This window comes from Caretta caretta, chromosome 17 (genome assembly GCF_965140235.1).
Source record: "Caretta caretta isolate rCarCar2 chromosome 17, rCarCar1.hap1, whole genome shotgun sequence".
Lineage (NCBI taxonomy): Eukaryota > Metazoa > Chordata > Testudines > Cheloniidae > Caretta > Caretta caretta.
This window is the reverse complement of record NC_134222.1, coordinates 517,464-537,824: the sequence shown is the minus strand read 5'-3', so window position 1 is coordinate 537,824 and position 20,361 is coordinate 517,464. Positions and strand designations below refer to the sequence as shown.

Sequence of the window (20,361 nt, the reverse complement as noted above, 5' to 3'; positions counted from 1 at the left end):
ATTGATCAGCACAGTATGTGATCTCAGCACAGTAGGAACTTAGCTGTTGTCAATTTTTTTGTAAGTATCCCAGCAAAGGCGAATTTTAAAGAGGGATTTGGAGGAGGATAATGGTGAGGTAGAGTTATGGATATTTAGGGGGAGCGCCTGTGTTCGCATTATTTATGCAAGGTATTACCACAACACTAACTTAACCATAAATTCCTTTATTAAATCCAAAGGCTGAATGATATTTATACAATTACTCTAAACTTCCTAAAAAATCAGCAGTCACTACATCCAATACAGAGAAAGTATTCGTGAGCATGTGATCTGTACACTTACATTAGCCAGACTTCGGGCAAACCATCTCACCCGAGTGTGCTCCAGCATGAGTAGGTTGGGTCTGACAAAGAACCCTCAAATTCATAAATCCTTCGTACCCTTCTACAAACTAATTGTCATAGCCAATTACCACTCTTAACTAATTTGAGACAGTTTACTCTAATTTTCAATTTTAATCCAGATAAGATTTACAACCTCCTTTCTCCTAAAGTCTTTCCTCTTCCTCTTCCCCTCCTTCCTGCTGACCAATAGCTTTTGCCTTATATTGGGGTTTGCATAAGCTTTACTTTAAAGATAACTCTGGGGTGGGAAGGCCCATGTTGGCTTTTTAAGACTAGATTCTTTGTCTTATTTTAAAATTAAACCATCTGCAGTCATCCCTATTGTTTTAGAAACTTTCCCTTATCTCATTATTTTTTAAACCAGACATCCTCCCTACTCCATTCTTCGGGTCTTGTAACTCATTATTTTCAGGCCCTGACTAACAAGTAGAAGAAAGGCCTTTGCTTGAATTGGGCGTAAAGAGGATATGTGGTAAAGAAAACTCATTCTTTAATTTCACATTTATTCTCAATCCTCCCAAATGTGGGGCAGTGTGAGAGGCAAGCAGAGGCCTGATCAGAGGCAACCCGTGTCAGCGCTTTAGGGAATGAGAAGCGATGGGGTGGGATTTGCTATGAAGGGCCTTTGAAAGCGGACAGGAGCAGTTTGTTGTGGAGCCAGGCGAGGCAGGGAAAGACGTGGTCCCAGCTGGGGCTGGGAGAAGAGTCGCTGGAGCAGCTTCGGAAGGGAGCTGAGCGGGACACGATGCCCAGCGAGGAGGATGCTCCAGAAAGAAGTGGCCTACGGGGATGAGAGCACGGCGCAGCTGCCCCTGGAAAGGCCCTCCCGCCGCTGACGGCTGGCGCCCTGCCCCCCTGTGGGGTAACGGGGAGAGGGTCAGGCACGACCGCACGGGCGGGAATGGGCCGCGCTCAGCCCCGGCCTGGGAGGTAACGTCTTTCGCGGGGCCAGCGCCCGCGAGGGCCCAGCCCCTGCCGGGGGGGGACGCACGAGAGGCCGCTGCGGGCGGAGCTGGCGCGCGAAGGGCGCGAACGCCTCAGGGCCGCGCGAGGGACGCGCTGCCGCCCGGCTCCGCCCCACGCGCCCTGGGCGGAGGGAGCAAACTCCCCCTCGCCGCCGGCTCACCGCCCCGCCCCGCCCCGCCCCGCCTCTTCTCTCCTGCCGCGGGGCGCGGGCGCGGCGCCGCGGCTTGAAGGCGGCTGGAGGCCGGGGCGGCCGCGGCGCCATGGAGGAGCCGCTGCGGCGGGCGCCCGCCGGCCGCCTGGCCCCGGAGCGCGTGTACCGCATGGCCGGGGCGCTCGGGGCCGAGCTACAGCGGCTCTCGGGGCGCTTCGGGCCGGAGGCGGTGGCCGGGCTGGTGCCGCAGGTGGTGCGGCTGCTGGAGTGGCTGGAGGCGCTGGCGGGCCCGGCCGAGGCCGAGGTCGAGGCCAGCGGCCGCGACCCGGCCGAGACGCTGCCGCGGACGGTGCGGAGCCTGCGCGGGGAGCGGCGGCGCGAGGAAGCGGCGGCGCCCGGGGCCGAGGTGGGCGCCGCGGCGCGGGCCTGAGGCGGGAGCGGGCCGGGCTCTGGGGCCGGGCGGGGCGGTGTCGTGTCCGCCATAACGACGGGAGAGCGGGGCCGACCAAGGTCCATGTAGCCCAGTAACCCCGGTGATCCCCAGGCCCGGGGCTCCCTCCCTGCCCAGTCCCCAGTCCTGGTGGTTCTCCGCGAGCAGAGTCCGGCTTCTCCCCGAGTCCTCGGGCCTCCCAGCGACCGCCTGTGGGGCTTGCTTCGCCGGGCTCGGCTGGCCGCTGCGCCGCGGTGGCGGTCTGGTCGCAGAGCAAAGCGGCCGTGGGAGCAGTGTGCTCCCCATTGCTTCCCCGTCAGCTAAAGGCACTGTAGGTTTGGCGTGGCATAGGGAGGGAGCTGACCTCTCTGGGTCTGCCCTTCAGGATCTGGAGCAGAAGTTGTCTGAAGCCCAGAGGAAGGAGCATGTTCTCCAGAACCGGTTGGCCCAGCTGGAGGAAGAAAACCAAAAGCTTCTGGCACAGCTTGCAGAAAGCCAGCCCCAGGAAGGTGGGTGTGCCTGGGGAAGGAGGGTGGAGAGCTGCTGCTGAATCCCTTCCACTCCTGTCAGTGCTGCTGGGAGTCGGCCCAGTGAGTGCAGTGATGTTCCTTCTGCGCTGGTGAAGCTGTAGTTACCTGAATGCTTATCTTGCTTACAGAAATCAAGTTAGTTGCCTGGCTTACAGGCCACTGGGATTCTCTGGTTATATCTGCATAAAGGCTTAACTCTGGTTTCTGAGCAACTGCAAACTTTCAATGGGTCCACATAATGCCTCAGAGGCAGGGTGGTGTTATCCCACTTCATGGGTGGAGAACTGAGGCACAGAGTAATGCTGTCTATAATAGGGACCTTAGGAAAAATACTCCTTGTTCAGCTGTTAGCAGTGGGGAGTTCTGAACTAGGCAGGGCGGGGCAGTTTCTAGTAAGTTTAACTACAAGCCTTGTCTCTATATATTAGGGCTCCCAGAGGTGCTTGCAGTGGTGCATGGGTTGTAAGATCTCTTACTAAACACACCTTTTACCCACACTAAAGTTGTCATTGTACAGAAAGCACGCAGCAGAGCTTGAGAGCAGAACCTAAGTCTGCAGAGTCCCAACTGGTGCCTCAACCACAAGACCTTCTTCCCCTTAAGTTATTCAGGGAGCTGGTTGTGTGAATCTGGCTGTCTTTTACAAATGTAAAACTTATATTTTAAAACATGCCCCAACCTGTCCCTTTCATGTCTTGTTCCAAAACCCGTTCTGCCTGCTCTTTGGGGAAGTGGTTTCTAGTCAGAGGATGGAGCTACTTCTACCTTTTCCCTAATTGAGGTATTCATGCCAAATTCTCCTTGGGGCTTGTCTACACCACGCAGCTTTTAGCGACAAGGCTGTGTCGACACAACCTTATCGCTAAAAGTCAGCGTGTGTAAACACTCTTTGTCGGTACTTTGTCGCCACTTTTGCCGACAAATACTTTCAGCTCTGCGAGCAGCGTTCTTTGTTGTCAGGAGATCACTCCTGCTGACAAAGCTGCGTTCACACTGCCACTTGCGTCGGCAAAACTTTTGTCTTTTGTGGGGGGGGCGGCTTTTTAAAGTACCCATGAAAGACAAAAGTTTTGTCCACAAATTCGCAGTGTAGACATACCCTTAGGATTAGACATGTTAAATTCAGGATGAGTGTCCCTCTGTCATGGGTAGCTCCAGAGCACCAATCACTGTAGTAGCTATGCACTGAATGTACTCCTGGACTATTGTCCTTTGCCCAAGAAAACTTCAGCTACTGTTTGGGAATTTTACACTTGTGCATACTGGCTTGTTTGTTTCAGTTGCATCTTTCAGTGTCGGTGGTTGACTGTATTTCCTTTGGTAAAGCCACACTTTGTGTGACCAGGGAGTCTAGTAATTGATGAATAAGTCAGAATCTAAACTAACCAACTCTTAAAATTGTAAGTAAAAAGAAGAAATAGTCATAGTACAAGAGGAAGCAGCCACTAGTGTGACTTAGCAGAGGACCTGCTTCTCTACTGCAATGCACTTGAAATTAGAGTCAGAGGTGGTGGCTGTTACTATCAAATTGGAGGTTGTGGGAGTCAATTGGATTAAGACTCCACTATATCTGGATGAATAGTAAAAGATGGTTCCTGCTCCAAAGATCTTACAGCTTAAAGAAGTAATAAGTGTGTTTAAAAAAACAGGGAGGACAAGGGTAACTGTGAGGGGGAGATGTTATATGGGCTGGCGCTTACACGGTTGGGAGCCTTTAACATATAAATAAGCAGGAGGCCTCAGTGGTGTCAGTCCCTGCTGTCTACCTGCCTGGTTAGGGTCAGGAAGGAGTTGGCAATGTGACATGGCAGAAGAATGGTGAGTGTAGTGTTGCCTGGCCTGTCATGGAGGAGGGAGGCGATGGTCCTGCTCTGCATATCCAGGTGGAGTGTAGAAGGGCATGTTCTCTGCTGACTACCCCAGTGTAAGAAAGATACAGTGGGTGAGAAAGAAGTAGCTAGGAGAGGACCAACTAAGTGGCGGGGAACTAGAAGGGCCCGTTGGGAGTTAGATCCATGTAACATGGGGGTGCACCAGGGAGGAGGCATTCAGGGTGGTGTGAGGGTAGTGCAAGGAGCAATGGGAGGAAATAAAGGGGGAAACATTTGGATAATACCAAGAAGGTATATACCCTGGGAGTGCGTGATCTGAGAGTCTCTGTGATCTCTAGATTCTATAAGTTGGTTATTTAAGTGGGGGCAATGCCAGTAATGTCCGCTCCTGAAGGGGGAGAGGAAGGAGTTGCTTAGGCTGTGGTTACAGTTCAGCTGCCATCTTTCACTGGTGCCTGAGTAAATTACAAAGTGACTTCTGCCTCCACTAGGTGATGAGGCATGGTGTGGGGGCAGTCTGGCTTCTTCATAAGGAGGGGGTTTACAGTGCTTTGGCCTGTGTTATGCAGAAGGGTAAGACCAAATGACCATAATGGTCCCTTCTGGCCTTAATCTGTGAATTACTCCAGCAGCAGATACTACGGCCTCACCTTCAGTAAAGGACCTTGCAGACTCCCCTGGTAGTGAGCCCTGGCTCAGTCTCACTGGGGTTAGCCACATTGGGAGCCCCAGTGTGGATGGCTCTGGTTTCAGCAGCCATTCTCATAAATTTGTCATCTAACCCTATTGGCAGCCTGTCTAGCAGTGCTCCATAAAATGGCTGTGGGAGGCAGGAGCCCATTTACTTTGGAGCTCCCAGCATTGCAAACATCAGTTCAGCTGAGACAGTGTTAGCAATGGTGCAGGAGGGGGGTTCTGTGAAACTTTCTAGAGTAGCCATGTCTGTAAACATGGAGCTCAGCAGGAGGGCAGAGCTGCAACTGATGCCTGTTCTCTTGTTGTTGGGTTTTAGACAGTACCTTACGGAAGGAGAGAGAAGTGATGCTGCGGTTGAAGGAGGTGGTGGACAAGCAGAGGGATGAGATTCGTGCCCAAGCCCACGAGATAGTCTGCAAGAACCATGACACAGAGGCGGTAAGAGGCAGGGTGCCTTTGGCTTATTCCAGTGCTGTGAGGGTGGGGGAGCCATGCTATGTGATCTGTTCTTGCACACACCGTTGTCCCCCTGTAATATGTGCCAAAGTGTTTTACTATAAGAGCAGATTGTTTTTATATAGATTCTTATACCATCCCCAGCACTGTAGTATCTGAGCACCTATATATGCCTATACCTCTCTGCCTTTCCTGGGTGTGGCCTTGGACACACTTGTGTCCCCCTGTGTGAGAGCAGAGCCTGCAGCTGTATGCACAGCTGTCTCACACTTGCCTGTATCTGGTTTCTCAGCTGCAGGAGCAGTTAAATCGTTTCATGTCCATGAATGAGGACCTGCGTCATAAACTGGCTGTGGTCCAGGTTCAGCTCAAGAGCGCTCTGGAGAAGAAGGAGGGTTTGGAGACCATGGTGCTGGAAAATCAGAGAGAAATCGACAGACTGACCAGGGCTGCATCTGGAGCATCCCCCAGGCTCAATATGGTGAGTGAGTCAGAGCCCTGCAATATCCACTCTACAGGGACTCTCTAGTGCAGAATAAACTCTTTTAGCCACTGCATAAGGCTGCAGTAAATCACTAATGGGTCAGGATGTGTCAGAGTGATCATTGTTCTAAGTCTCTAAACTTAAGGGCTTAGCCAAAGACCGATAAGATTGTTTCATGATGTTGGTGGCAGGAAGCCTGAGAGAGAATCAGTGGGTCTGCTGCTTTAGCAGGGAGTAAAAGGAGAAGTTAAGTGCAGTGATAAAGTGACTTGTTTGCTTTAGTCCCCACCACAGAGGATGCTGGCAAGATATCTGCCCCAGACCTATTCTTTTCAGGTAATAAAGTAGAGGTGCTATCAGATCCCTATGTATCAAAAGAACTACTGGAACAAATTGATGCAGTTAAGGACAAGTCACCAGGCCCCAGATGGCTCATACCCAAGAATTCTGGAGAAACTGAAAAAGCATTAAAATCTGATAATATCCTAGGGTGCTGGAGGGAAACAAACACACCTATCTTTAAGAGGCATCAGTGATCATCTTGGGAATCGCAGACCATGTCTAAACTCTGTTGTGGAAATGGTTTCCTAGAGTTAATATTTAGCCCTCTATGAGCTAATCAATTTCCCTATTAATAGCTTCTCATTAACATTTTGCCTTGGGCTGAATTGTCACCTTTCCTGCCCCTCGGGAAAGGGAGTGGGGCCTTATTGGGACAGGCTTGTGATGCAGCAGAATAAGGTGAACTCCCCTCTGCTCTCCCCGTGCCCCCACTGGATTTCATTGTCTTCAGAAAGATGTAAACCGTAAAGGATCATGTTCAGTGTCCTTATGAGATGGCTCTCACATGAGATGGCATTGCTGTGTGGTTATGCACATCACTGCCTCTCTGTAGACTTTATCCTTGAGACCCTCCGATACAAAGAAATGAGCAAGAATCCTCCTGACCTCTGAAGAGCTGTGCTTGCCAGAGCAGCGTCTGTTGTATCTCAAGCTGTCAGTGTGTATTTGTGAAGGAGAGGGGGCAGAGAGGGTGTTTCAAGAGATCCCTGATGGCTAGGTGTGATGCACATGAGACCACTTTGCAACTAGAGTTTCTCTACATTTTAGATAGGTGCTGGAAAACCAAACAACCTTAGCTTTAAAATATCCCAGCTTTAGACTAGACCCCATTATATAGCTAGCTAATGAAGTCCAGTTATATATTAGTTATATATCTAACCAATGATCACACGGGGAAGGAGACTTCGTCTTGCATGTGCTCTCCCACCTGCACCTGACTGTCTTGTCAGCGGTGGCATCTCCCCTGAAACCTGTGGCATCTTAACCAAGCTTCCTCACCTGGCTTGTACCCTGCTCGTAGCAAGAGGGCCTGCCAGGGCCTTTACACTGACTTACCTGTCTTTCCAGGGTCTGCTCAGCTTCTCCCTCTCTTTGAATCCCTAGGATGGAGCAGCAGCATCTGGGGAGGTGCTGCAGTACCAGGACTGGGGGAGGAACTCTGCTGTGAGCTGCTTCTCTAAAGAAGAGTTGAAACAAATCCTACAGGAGCGGAATGAACTCAAGACCAGTCTGTTCTTGGTGCAGGAGGAGCTGGCCTATTACCAACGGTGAGCATTGCAGCAGGCAGGGAGCTGGCATGCCCACAGCCCTGCATCAGACTGGAGGTTGTGGGGCATGGCGCTGACTGTAGGGAAGTCTCCACAGACAGTAAGCACCTCTAGGGATGTTGTAGGACCACACAGCGTGGGAGAGGGCACCATCCAGCATACCTAGAGCAGCCTGATTACAGGGAAGGGGGAGCATGTTTCTGGGTGACCATGTCAGTTCAAAAAAGAACAAAACACCTTCTCCTCCTGCTGCAGGGGATCCTGTGGCCATGGTAAGCTGCATCTGTGCCAATCAGATCTACTAAGATTCTGATCTGCAGCACTGGCATTTGAGTGCAGGGCTGCCTTGAGATGGTTGTAACCTTGGGCAACTAGACACAGGTCCCTGGGGGAGAGGAGGGATTGATCCTTCCCTTTTGTTTCACCCAGCGGGTTGGGTACCCTTGAGGTGGATTCATATGCTTCACCCCCCACCCATGGCAGGGGTGAATTGTGTGGCTGTAGATGGTCTAGGTTAAGGTCTCTGATTGGAGTCCTTACAACCTTGCCCTGCTGCCCCTCGCTCCCCGGAGATGGGGGATGTGCTAGTCTGTCTCATCTCACCCTGCCTTGTGATCTTTTTCTGCCTGGGCTGAGAGGCCTACAGTGTGGTCTGTCTGGAATCTAATTCCTCTGTGCCAGGATTGAGGTCCTCTCAGGGGAGGGCGTCACTGTTTCCGTCTCTGTTGAAGACGGAGAGTCCTGGGGAGGTACGTTTTACTTTTGGGATGTTTCTTGCCCGCTCCCAGGAGGCTGAGGAGCTGGGTGTGTCTCAACCCTTCTGTGCACTGGCTGGTTTCTTTCCCCAGGGAGCTGCTGAATGACAACCGAATCCCAAGCTTCCTGCTGGATACCATGAAATCCACCATCAAAAAACAGCGGGGAAAAATCCGAGCCAAGATGTTGGGGACTGTGGAGGAGCCAGTGAGCAGGTGAGTCTGCAGCTGGTTGCAGGGGCCTGGGTGCTCGGGCTGGGGTAGCTCCTGCTCATTCCACAGCTGGATGGACACTGATGGCCAATGGTACAACACCTCTCCTGCTGCTCAGAAGGAAGGAGAGAACTGCCTCTGCCTGAGGAGGGCCTCCAGTGCTGCCTCGTGTGCCAGCTGGGACTCAAGGAGGAGCATTGCTGCGTAGCACAGGAGCCCCTGGTATCCCCATGCCTGGGCACCAGGGGACTCCTAATCACAGGGCACTCAGTACGTTTCATTGTCACCGGGTCATTTGCAGCCTGCAGGGCTGTTGGACACCACTCACTGCTGCAGTGGAGTCTGGTGAAGGGGGTGTAAGGCTGGGGCAGATAAAGTGCTGGGGAAGGACTGGCCAATGAGCAGGGTCCTGCCTGATGCTGTCAGAAGCTGTCCAGAGGGCTGCAATTGAAGATGGCAGCTGGGACTTTCCATGGAGGGTCTGCAGGATTCACAGGAGTAGCACCCACTCCTGCAAGTACATAGCGACTCAAGGTTACCTGTTGTAAACTGTACATAACTCGAGCTCCATGACCTGCTTTGTGGGCTGCGTCATCACCCCAGAACGGACTGGCCGGGGTATGTGTGGAATGCAGCTCAATGGTTTTTAAGCTGTCTTGAATAAAGATCTGAAATGGTCCTAGCTTTTCTACAGGGCTTTGATAACTGCTGTTCCCTTACCCTCTGCTTCAGGGGGGTGACTCTTGGCTTGGGGGAGAGATCCACAGAAGTGAAGGGAGGAGCTAACATAACTGCATGTGATGGAAGGAAGCATCATAGTGCCCATGGGGACTAGACTCCCAGTGGGTGACCAGATCTTTGGGAGCAGAGACTTACCTACCCTCTTATCTGTGCCCTGGAACAAATGTTTGTCATGGAGCACTGGAACCTACATGTTAGGCCTCTGAGGCTGTGCAGGTGAAGGTCTTCTCTTCACCAGGGAGAAAGTGTGTTCTAGCTCCAGTTAACAGGTGAAAGCCTAGCAAAGACAAAGCAGCTCATAGTGCTCATTGAATTAAGAAGTCAAGGTCAACCTCTGGCTCCCCCCTAGGCTTTAAATCAACATCTGCACTCCTGTGAAAACTACAAGCTGCCTCCTCTTTTGGTAGGATTTACCTCGTGTTCTTAATGCAAGTTAACACATTTTTCCTGCTGAAGACTCACCATGGGGTACTGTAGTGTGAGTGGGACTTTCCCTAATGCAAGTCTAGAGGGAGTCCCCTCGTGACTGAGTGCAGAGGGAGGGTTTGGCTCTGGCCAGGTCTCTGGCAAAGCAAGAAGGAAAGTTGTCCTGGCTGCATGCATACCCTTCCCCGCAGCCTGCTTAGCCACCCCTGTAGTGTTAGAATCTTATCCTTTAATAAATAGGGCAGCAGCAGCTACCTCCAGAGCCCTATGAGGGCAAACAATGGTCTAGGGTTAACACGGCTGTGTCCCTAACAGCTTCTCCAGAGCAGCGGCTGGGCTATTGACCTGCCCTAACAAACCTAGTGTAGACTCCAAAGCCTGTGTCTTGGCTGAGTATGGCAGGCTGCTGGTTCCTAATCTCTGCAGCCTCTGGGATTTGGTTAGCCCCTAGCTCTGCCTGTGGCTAGATCTGTTACTTTTTGAATGGGATTGTTACCCATCAAGTTAGCATACACGGCTGTCCCTATTGCTATGATCATTGTCATGAGCGAGCCCTGGCCCGACCCTCCCATGAGCAGGGCTGCACGATGCAGTCTGTCCCTGCCTATGCTGACCGTGAAGCTGTGCTCTGCAGTGTGTGAGCTAATCTTCCTTCTGCCAAGGCCTGGTCTTGGTGTCAGCAGCACCCCTGTCTCACTTATCTCCACTAGCAAAGAGCCCTTCCCTCTCTGTTCTGTGGCTCTGCACTGTCATGGCCAGTGGGGGAAGGGGAGCTTTCTACCCCCTGTAGACTGAACTGAGACATCCTATTTAGGTGATAGATCTGAGGAACTGTCCAAGATTGAGGTATCATTAGAGGAGGTTTTGGAATAAATTGATAAATTAAACAGCAATAAGTCACCGGGACCAGATGGTATTCACCCAAGAGTTCTGAAGAAACTCAAATCTGAAATTGCAGAACTACTAACCGTAGTCTGTAACCTATCATTTAAATCCGCTTCTGTACCAGATGACTGGAGGATAGCTAATGTGATCCAAATTTTTAAAAAGGGCTCCAGAGGTGATTCTGGCAATTACAGGCCTGCAAGCCTGACTTCAGTACCAGGCAAACTGGTTGAAACTATAATAAAGAACAATATTGTCAGACATATAGATGAACAGAATTTGTTGAGGAAGAGTCAACATGGTTTTAGTAAAGGGAAGTCATACTTCACCAATCTACTAGAATTCTTTGAGGGGGTCAACAAGCATGTGGACCAAGGGGATCCAGTGGATATAGTGCACTTAGATTTTCAGAAAGCCTTTGACAAGGTCCCTCACCAAAGGCTCTTAAGCAAAGTAAGCTGCCACAGGATAAGAGGGAAGGTGCACTCATAGATTGGTATCTGGTTAAAAGATAGGAAAGAAAAGGTAGGTATAAAATGGTCAGTTTTCAGAATGGAGAGAAGTAAATAGTGATGTCCCCCAGGGGTCTGTTCTGGGACCAGTCTTATTCAACATATTCATAAATGATCTGGAAAAAGGGGTAAACAAAATTTGCAGATAATACAAAAGTACTAAAGATAGTTAAGACCCAGGCAGACTGCGAAGAGCTACAAAAGGATCTCTCAAAACTGGATGACTGTGCAACAAAATGGCAGATTAAATTTAACGTTGATAAATGCAAAGTAATGCACGTTAGAAAGCATAATCCCAACTATACATATAAAATGATGGGGTCTAAATTAGCTTTTACCACTCAAGAAAGAGATCTTCGAGTCACTGTGGATAGTTCTCTGAAAACATCCACTCAATGTGCAGTGACAGTCAAAAAGGCTAACAGAATGCTGGGAATAATTAAGAAGAAGTTAGATTATAGGACAGAAAATATCATGTTGCCTCTGTATAAATGCGTGGTACGCCCACATCTTGCATACTGTGTGCGGATGTGGTCACCCCATCTCGGAAAAGGGCAACGAAAATTATTAGGGGTATGGAATGGCTTCCGTATGAGGAGAGAGACTGGGACTTTTCTGCTTGGAAAAGAGATGGCTGAGGGGAGATATGATTGAGGTCTATAAAATCATGACTGGTGTAGAGAAAATAAATAAGGAAGTATTGTTTACTACTTCTCATAACACGAGAACTAGGGGTCACCAAATGAAACTAATAGGCAGCAGGTTTAAAACAAACAAAAGGAAGAATTTCTTCACACAGTGCACAGTCAACTCGTGGAACTCCTTGCCAGATGTTATGAAGGCCAAGACCATAACAAGGTTCAAAAAAGAACTAGATAAATTCATGGAGGACAGGTCCATGAATGGCTATTAGCCAGGATGGGCAGGAATGGTGCCCTTAGCCTCTGTTTGCCAGAAGTTGGGAATGAGCAACGGGGATGGATCACTTGATTACCCATTCTGTTCATTCCTTCTGGGGCACCTGGCACTGGCTGCTGTTGGAAGACAGGATACTGGGCTAGATGGACCTTTGGTCTGATCCAGTGGGGCCACTCTTATGTTATCTTATGACTGTAAGAGCCTGGGGGCAGGACTTGTGTCTTGGAGTATTTACGAAGCACAGAGTTTTCCAAGTAACTAGGTGCTGACTCTGTGTCCCTCTTCCCAGCTCCCTGCAGCTGAGGTGGGTGAATAGGACTCCATTGCCATTAGTGTCATTCCTGCTGTTAAATGCAGAAGAGCCCATTCCTGACCGTGGGGAAATCCCAGCCTTGATAGAATCCTCTGCCTCATAGTTACATCCAGCAGGGTGGGGCTAGGCCAGCCCAAAGCATGAGCAGCTTTGGGTGATGATGAATGTGGAAGAGGAAGGCCCATCTGTGAAGCTTGAGCATGTGAATTCTCAGTGTCCTATAGCCAAGCCTTCACCCTTCCCCTAATTGCTTCCAGGGTCTGCGGTGCCCTGTGTAGCTGGGCAGCCCTGCAAAGGGCTAAAGTGGACTCCTCTTTTCTCTGGGGATGCCTTGGTGTGGCTGATTAACGCCTCTTGAGGTCACCAGACTCCAGTTCATCTTGTTTAAAGCAGGTTTGGGTGATACACAATAGAATGAGTAGCAGAATAAGTGGGGACAGTTGCATGAATGGATGTTGCAGTGTTCTGTCTGGCTGACTGGAAAAGCTCCCTTAATGCTTCTTTCCACTGTGTCCCTTTTGTGCCAGACACACACACAAGCAATCTCATCAATGGCTGTCTGCCATCTTGCACACTTTATGTGCTAGCTGGTGATTTCCAAGGGTTGGGAATCTGTTTGTCTGACGGTTTGCATTTTCTTGTTCTCTGCTTGCTGGCAGTAGGGAGCATAGTGTCTTTTCCCTACACTCAGCACTGGCCTTTACCGTGCCTTGTTACTTTGTCTACTTCTGGAGAAGCCAGGTGGCCCATGTTAACTAAACAAATGCCTGTGAGCCATCTGTAGCCACCCTCCTAGTGTGCCATAGGGAGAACAGCAGGATTTTCAGAAGAGCCCAAAGGCATAAGTTTCATTGGCTTTCAGTGGGACCTGAGTCAAAGTCCCACTGAAAAGCAAGGAGACTTAGCCCTTAAAGGTACCCTCATGCTGCAAGTGAGGGTGTGATTGTAACACAGATAGGCATCTTCCCCCACCCCAGCTTTGATCTAGCTAAGAGGTGTTAAAACAGTAGTGAAGATGTGATAGCGCAAGCTAGCAACCAGAGTACATACCCAGGCTCCTCACTGCACTTGTACTCTGGTGGTTAGTGAGTGCTGAAGCCAATGCTGTCCCCTCTTCACTGCCAGGGTGAGCTGTGCCAGCTAGATGTCTACCCATGCTGCATTCACACCTTTGCTGTCAGTGTAGACCTCTGAAACAGTCACTGAGAGTGGGATTTTCAAGTGTGGATGCTGCTGAGAACCCCAGTGGTGGTGCCCATCACTAGCCATCTGACAGTTATCCTTTCCTACTCCTACGGACCCCCATAATGCTGTATTGGGCCCTGCTAGTAGCAGTGCGAGACCCGGTGCAGCTGAGCTGCTGACATTTTCAGCACTGTGTGATTGAACCCTGCACAGAGCAGCACTCATTGTTGCATACAGAGGCCCATTTACAGTACGGCACCCTGCAGAGCTGACTCCAGGGAAGCAGAATTGGTGCCAACTATCATGCTGTCTGGAATGGTTCATGACTGAGAGTGCCTATATCAGGGCAGACACCCCGAACTGGTGGTGTGTTCTATAGTGCAGTTTTACCAAGCCAGTAACAAATGTGAACTGCAAAAAGAAAAGGATTATTTGTGGCACCTTAGAGACTAACAAATTTATTTGAGCATAAGCTTTCGTGAGCTACAGCTCACTTCATCGGACGCACCGATGAACTGGATCACCTTAAAAGTCTTACTGTGGAGTCATAGACAGTCCCTTTACCCTCTCCAGTCGATCTTGCCATCCAGACAAACTGGACTTAGTGGTAAATGGTCACTTACACCAAAAATCACACCATGTTTATGTTGCTTCCAATCCTGAGAGACCAGTCACTTACCAAGATCAACTGGTACTCTTGATTCTATCCCAAAGACAACGCCTATAGTGTTGTAATAAACTATCTAAAGGCTTATTAACAAGAAAAAAGGAGAGTTATTTACAGGTTAAAACAAGCAAATGTATACATGCAAATGAGTTACCATCTAAATCCTAAGAATGACAGAGTTGTAGTGATCTCTTTTCAAAGTGTCTTTCCAGGCAGACCCAGGTGGCAGCCTCTGGGGATCTCTGGCTTTAGTTTAGATCTCTGGCCCTTCAGAGTTCAAACAGCCAAAAAATGGAATTTCTTTTTGTCAGGGATTTTTGTTCCTGTCCTGCAGAGTTCAACAGGATGGGGAGAGTTTGTCTCCCCTTCATGAGTGTGGGGGAACAATCAACAAAGTCTTTTATCCTCTGATGGTCCACCATGGTTTGTCTGGTATCTATGCTATGGGCCTTCTTTTGTTGGGCTGGAGATAACACCTCATGCGGCAAACTAGTATTTCACAGTTGCTAACGTTTCTCTCCTGACTGGGGGGGGGGGTTTACAGTTTCAGAGCAAACATTTTTAGTTACGGAATTAAATATTACCTTTATAACAGGGGCTATAGATACTATAAGTGAGAATAATACATGAAGCAACATACAAGCATTTCATAGAGTCTAAACTAAATACATTCTTATAAAACTAATCCCTATTTGGAGCACAACTAACATATAGGTGACCTGATCTGGTCTCCAGGTATGAGGTTGTTGTCAGTCCTTAGCTAATGCCTGCAGCCTGGGCAAGAGATGGCATCTCACCTGCTAGTGTAACACTAACAAGGGTAAGAAATTTCTTCAGAATTTCTCCAGCTCACCAAGGAAGGAGGTACTCTGGTGCTCTACCTGCCATCATGGGGCAGTCCAAGGCCCAGTCCCTCACTACCTGGAGTCACTTACTGTTCAGCTGGCTCAGCTAGTAGAAAGCTGGGTGTGTGTGTGTGTTTGTGTGGAGTGGTTAGAAGAAAGTATTGGGGACTGGGAGGACACTGGCTTCTGCTCTGGGGTGAGCCCTGAATAGGACCCCTTTGCCATTAGTGTCACAGCGATCATGGGAAGGCCCTTTTAGTCACCCTAGAGCCAAACTGCCCAGGTGCTGAAAATGCAAAGCTGTGCCTGTGGAGGAATGTGTGTGTTGTATTCTGACCCAAAGTTGGGTGCGTATAATTGTAATGTGAGGATTAACAGGTTGTTGTCCCAAGATCAGGCCTAGTAATTATCATATAATTTGGGAACCCCGATGTGCACAGGTGCAACACTCACACGATAGGAACGCTCTCTATATATTTACAAATATATAATTTATTAAAAATTTAGCAAAGTTATACACACACTTAAACTCAACAAGGCAGAGAGAGATAATACAGAAAGTACATTTGGACAGCCATACTTACACCCTGGAATGTTAACCATTATCTTTCTCATCACTGTCATCATCCTCATCTTCCCCAGTGGCCATCATTCTGTCCCCTCCCAAGGTCTACATCTCTCCAGCCCATCTGCTGCCCCTGGGATGTTACTTTTACAGTAGGTTATGCTCACGCTGTCACGTCCAGTGCATATTCAGTAGAGGTCCTTATTTGTATTTCCTCCCTTAAGGTGTCCTTTTTTTATAGGTTAGTATATGTATGATGTTACCCTATTAGCATACACATCAGTTTGCTGTCATGGCACCTTTGTGGTTGGAGGTTCTGTTCAGAATCTTCTGGATGCTGATGTTCTGTGCTGGTGTCAGCTATGTTCTGTGGGTGGCTGGTGTCCGTATTCTGGACAAAATTCCCTCTTGCGTGCTACTTTCAGTTTCCTGTAACTTATGAGTTAGTTAAGTTTATCTATACCAAAGGTTATAGGGCTCAAGCCTCACACTATCCAGTAAAGCCAAATCTTAGAGGATAAAAGCCTGTAGGTTCCTTGCATTACTACTAAATATAATAAAGCAGGATAACAAAGCAATGAATATAATACAGGTAAGCTGGCCCACTGGGCTACAGTGTCTGGCTCATTTGCTTACATGTGTTTAAATATTTAAAAAATAAAAACATTGTGACCATCACTGTCATACATCTATACAGCAACGTGAACGCTGAAGAGTCTGAAAGTGCTTTGCTGTCGGAGGCACTCAGGAGATGAAGTTTTAACGTTTGCAAAGTGCTTTGCAGGTGAAGAGCACTGAGCGTAATTGTGCTGAGTGTAAATTGTGATTCTGTATGAAATTTTGGAAAAGAATTTCCGTATCCTACCACCATTGCTGAGAGTGGAACAATGGTGCTGCTGACTGTTCATTTTGAAAGATCACCGGGAGTAAGGAAAGAGCAGCTCCTGACTTTTCCCATCCCTGATGAACTTCTGTGGATTGTTTGGGGTGGTAGAAGATGGAGTAGCTAGGAATCAGGGGAGAAAAATAATAAAGGGGAAAAAACATAGGCTTAATGGCAAGAAGAACGTCCCGGTCAATGAGAAGCATTGGGCTCTGCCATGGTCCTCCAGGAGAGGCAGTGGAAGCTCTGTTACTAGAGACCCTAGACCAGGGGTGGGCAAACTTTTTGGCCTGAGGGTCACATCTGGGTGCGAAATGGTATGGAGGGCCGGGTAGGGAAGGCTGTGCCCTGCAAACAGCCTGGCCCCGCCCCCTATCCGCCCCCTCCCACTTCCTGCCCCCTGACTACCTCCCTCAGAGCTCCCCACCCATCCAACCCCCCCTGCTCCTTGTCCCCTGACTGCCCTGACCCCTAGCCACATCCGGGACCCTTGATCCATCCACCACCACCACCCCATTTCTTGTCCCCTGACCGCCCCCTCCGGGGACCCCTGTCCCTGGACCCCACCCCCTGTCCAACCCCCCCTGCCCCCCGGGACCTCCTGCCCCCTTACCATGCTGCTCAAAGCGGCAGGACAGGCTTGTTGGAAAACCTGGGAGGTGAGTGGGTGCAAGCAGCACTGCTCGTGTGGCTGTGGGGGAAGGGAGACAGCAGGGGAGGGGCCGGGGACTAGCCTCCCCGGCCGGGAGCTAAGGGGCCAGGCAGGACAGTCCCGCGGGCTGGATGTGGCCTGCAGGCCATAGTTTGCCCACCTCTGCCCTAGACTGTAGGAAACAATCCTGCCCTGGCTCCAAGAAATGGACTGGGTGGGACCCAGGATATCTTCTCTAGTTTTTTCAAATACTGTGACTGCAGTAGCTATTTAATAGTCACATAGCAGCCCTGCCCACCAGTTTAGGGCAGAAAATGAAGGAGAATCCTTGTCCAGCTGAACACGTGGGAGGGAGGAGGGAGAAGGTGATTGCTCTTTGGAACTTGGCCAGGATCCTGGATCACATCCAACACCTTTACTCTTGCAGAGTGCCCTGGGATCTGCACTGGGCACATGTGGTCAGGGCCTCAGTTCTGCACTGCATCCACAAGGCAGCGTCCGATGCTGGACACACTGGGGGCTTTTCTAGGGAACAGCTTCCAGAAATCAAACCCTTCTGAAGCTGAATCTGGCTTAGGGTATTCTGTGAGCTGGGCAGGATTCCCATGATGATTTGTGTGATAGGGCTATTGCCCTCCTCTCCCCCATATGCGTATCATTTGTGGTTTGGGTAGAGGGATCTGGCATTCTCCTTTCTACTGGTATGGTATGAAGCGTAAGTGAGCAGATCAGAGGGTTTCTGACTTACCAGTTCTCTTCTCTTTTGCACCCTAGTGATGAAGATGAGAGTGCAGATTGTGTGGACTCTCAGCCACGTGAATCCAAAATCAAGAGCTTGTAAGTTTGCATCCGATGTGCTGATCTGGGGAGGTATCCGTATGGTTAGAGGAATAATTAGCCCTTAGGGCAGAGGTCCCTAAAGTGTGGGGTGTCCCCCCCCAGGGACCTTCCAGGGGCACGGTGGGTCTGGGCCAGCCTCCACAGGGGGTGGGGAGGGAGTGCCATCCCCACCCTACCCCTGAGCTCTGCTATTGCCCCACCCCCAGCCTCGGCATGGCTCCACACCCAACTGGGGGCCTGGCTGCGGCTCTGCTCCTGCCCCTAGCCTTGGCCCCTGCAGTGGCTCTGTTCCTGCCCTGGACCAGGGCATGGGGTCGGGAGCAGAGCTACATCCGGCTGCCGGCCCCCACAGAAACCCAGCTGCGGCTCCGGTCCTGCCCCAGCCTCATCCCCCGGCTGCGGCTCAGTTCTTGGCTTTGCTCCTGGCCCTGGCCCCAGACCCATCCCCATCTGTGGCCCCAATCTCAGCCCCTTTCCCCTCCCCACTCCCCTCCCGCTCAGACCCATGGCCCCCAGGCTGGGGGAGGGGGAGCGGAGAGGACGGGTACAGCCCTCAAAAATTTGGGAACCACTGCCTTAGGGCATTATAAATGACTACAGTACCCGTGAGGCTTTATCTGTTGAGCACAGTGGGCTGAGCACTGTACGAGGAGGTGCAATCCCTGCCCCGAAGAGTCGGCACCTTCGTACGGAGGAGCTAGTGGCTTGCACACAAGCAGTGCATCAGGGGCTGGTGTGTGTGTCAAGTGCTCTGAGAAGCCTGCTCCAGGCTTGCTATTCTGATTCTCAAGCCCTAGTGTGATTTGTTGCCTCCTCCAGGGTCAGTGACAGTCACAAAGCAGCCCCAGCCTATATCACACAGGTTCTGGAGTGCTAGGCAGTGCTTAAAATATGTGTGTAGGTGAGGGGGAGGGAGGGGTGTCACAGACCTGGCAAAATATAAAAAAAAAAATTAAATCTAGCTGAGGGACACACTTAAGCACCGTCTTAGCAAAGCTGCTGCTCCCAGATTATGACAGGCCCCTCACTTTTTTTGGACGTTACGTACTGGCCCCAGGTGTTCACGGATGAACCTGTCCTTGGTGCTGCCAGGTGTCTCCAATGGACAGTGGTTCTGGCAGCAGCTCTGGGGATGTCGCTCTCTCTTGTGGGAAGTTCACTGCCCCTGCTCATCTACTCTCTTTCTGCTTTTCCTGCAGTTTTGGTCTGTGGTATCACAGCAGCAGCAAAGACCCCCCCAACCCAGGCTGCTCAGGAGTGTGGGAAATCATTGACTCACAGGATGTGCATTTTGAGCAGGAGGAAGAGAACAAACCCACACATGGCTCCCCTGACAAAGTGGTGCCCCCTCCCTGACCTCAGTTGAGCAGGATGCCAGCCTATGGCACATCAGCAGCACCTGCCCCTCCCAGCCCTTCTCTCAGAGACAATTTCATGGGAGGATCGGTAGCCTCAGCTCCATTAGAAACGTTGGTCCCCCATTGCAGCAGTCAGCCCTGGAGATGCAGCTGCACAAGACGCAGTGAAAGCCTGATGTGTGTAGGGTTAGACAGCTCTGCCCCCAGCCAGTGCCCGCACCTCATTTGTTTTCGCAGTTCAGATGCCCCAGTCAATGCCCAGGCCCCATTCACACTTGCAGCTTGGCCCCATCAAATGCCTGTAGCCCATCCATGCTCGTGGCTCAGCCCCCATCGAATGCCTGTGCCCCATCGGTGCTTGTGGCTCAGCCCCTGTTGAATGTCCACTCCCCATCTGCTTGTGGCTTGGCTGCCCCACCCAGTGCCTGCTTTGCACCTGTGCTCATGCCCCAGCTGCCTCAGCCAATGCCCATACTGTCTCTGTGCTCGTGGCTCGGCCACCGCAGCCGGTGCTTGGCCATGCTCTCTTTTGGCTGCCCCACCTAAAGTCTGTGCTTTCACCCCAGCTGCCCCAGCCAGTCACCCGTGCTCCACCTGTGCTCATGCCTTGGCCACTGCTGCCAGCACTTATGCTCACACCCCAGCTGGGCTGCCCTAGCCAGCACCTGCATCTGCAGCCAGGCTGCACTTGCAGCTCAGCTCCCTCATTGCTGGCTGCTGCTCTCAGGCAGGCACTAATTTTTCTACCATAAGTGTACCCAAACTATGGCTCGGTAGATGTATTTGCTTCATGATCTCACGGCAGGACACTGCAATGCACTGACCCCAGAGAAAAAGTGCAATAGAGCCTCTGGTCAGGGCTTTTCTGTGTTTCACTAGGAACATGTAACAGTGTCTAGTGCATGGCACTGGTAAGTGCTAAGGAAATGGAGGTGTTTTAGTCTCTGGGAGTTTCTCTATTATTGGGGTGATGGGGAGCTCTCTTGGATATATTACTGTCTGGCTTTAGAATTGAGATCAGCACCAGAAATAAATCCTTTGAGTGTTGCTCAAAGCACCTGG

General features: G+C 50.6%; 1 protein-coding gene across 2 annotated transcripts; it reads left to right on the top strand.

The window, feature by feature from the left end:
- The first annotated feature begins 1,160 nt into the window (after positions 1-1,160).
- On the top strand, positions 1,161-20,353 carry RILP (Rab interacting lysosomal protein). 2 transcript variants are annotated; one of them, XM_048823730.2, is made up of 8 exons: positions 1,161-1,316; positions 2,319-2,442; positions 5,308-5,429; positions 5,740-5,928; positions 7,378-7,541; positions 8,390-8,512; positions 17,876-17,938; positions 19,141-20,353. In XM_048823730.2, the coding sequence occupies exons 1-8, from the start codon at positions 1,176-1,178 to the stop codon at positions 19,295-19,297; spliced, it is 1,083 nt and encodes a 360-aa protein (XP_048679687.1). In that variant the 5' UTR covers positions 1,161-1,175; the 3' UTR covers positions 19,298-20,353. The 2 variants fall into 2 exon arrangements, with proteins under 2 accessions (XP_048679687.1, XP_048679685.1); XM_048823728.2 differs by lacking the exon at positions 1,161-1,316 and adding an exon at positions 1,575-1,909.
- Positions 20,354-20,361: the final 8 nt, after the last annotated feature.

Bases quoted from the DNA above. Each gene is read 5' to 3' on its own strand.
- RILP (XM_048823728.2), top strand. From the start codon at position 1,613: ATGGAGGAGCCGCTGCGGCGGGCGCCCGCCGGCCGCCTGGCCCCGGAG. The intron at 1,910-2,318 runs GTGGGCGCCGCG...TCTGCCCTTCAG, and splicing joins CGGCGGCGCCCGGGGCCGAG to GATCTGGAGCAGAAGTTGTC. The intron at 8,513-17,875 runs GTGAGTCTGCAG...TTTGCACCCTAG, and splicing joins GTGGAGGAGCCAGTGAGCAG to TGATGAAGATGAGAGTGCAG.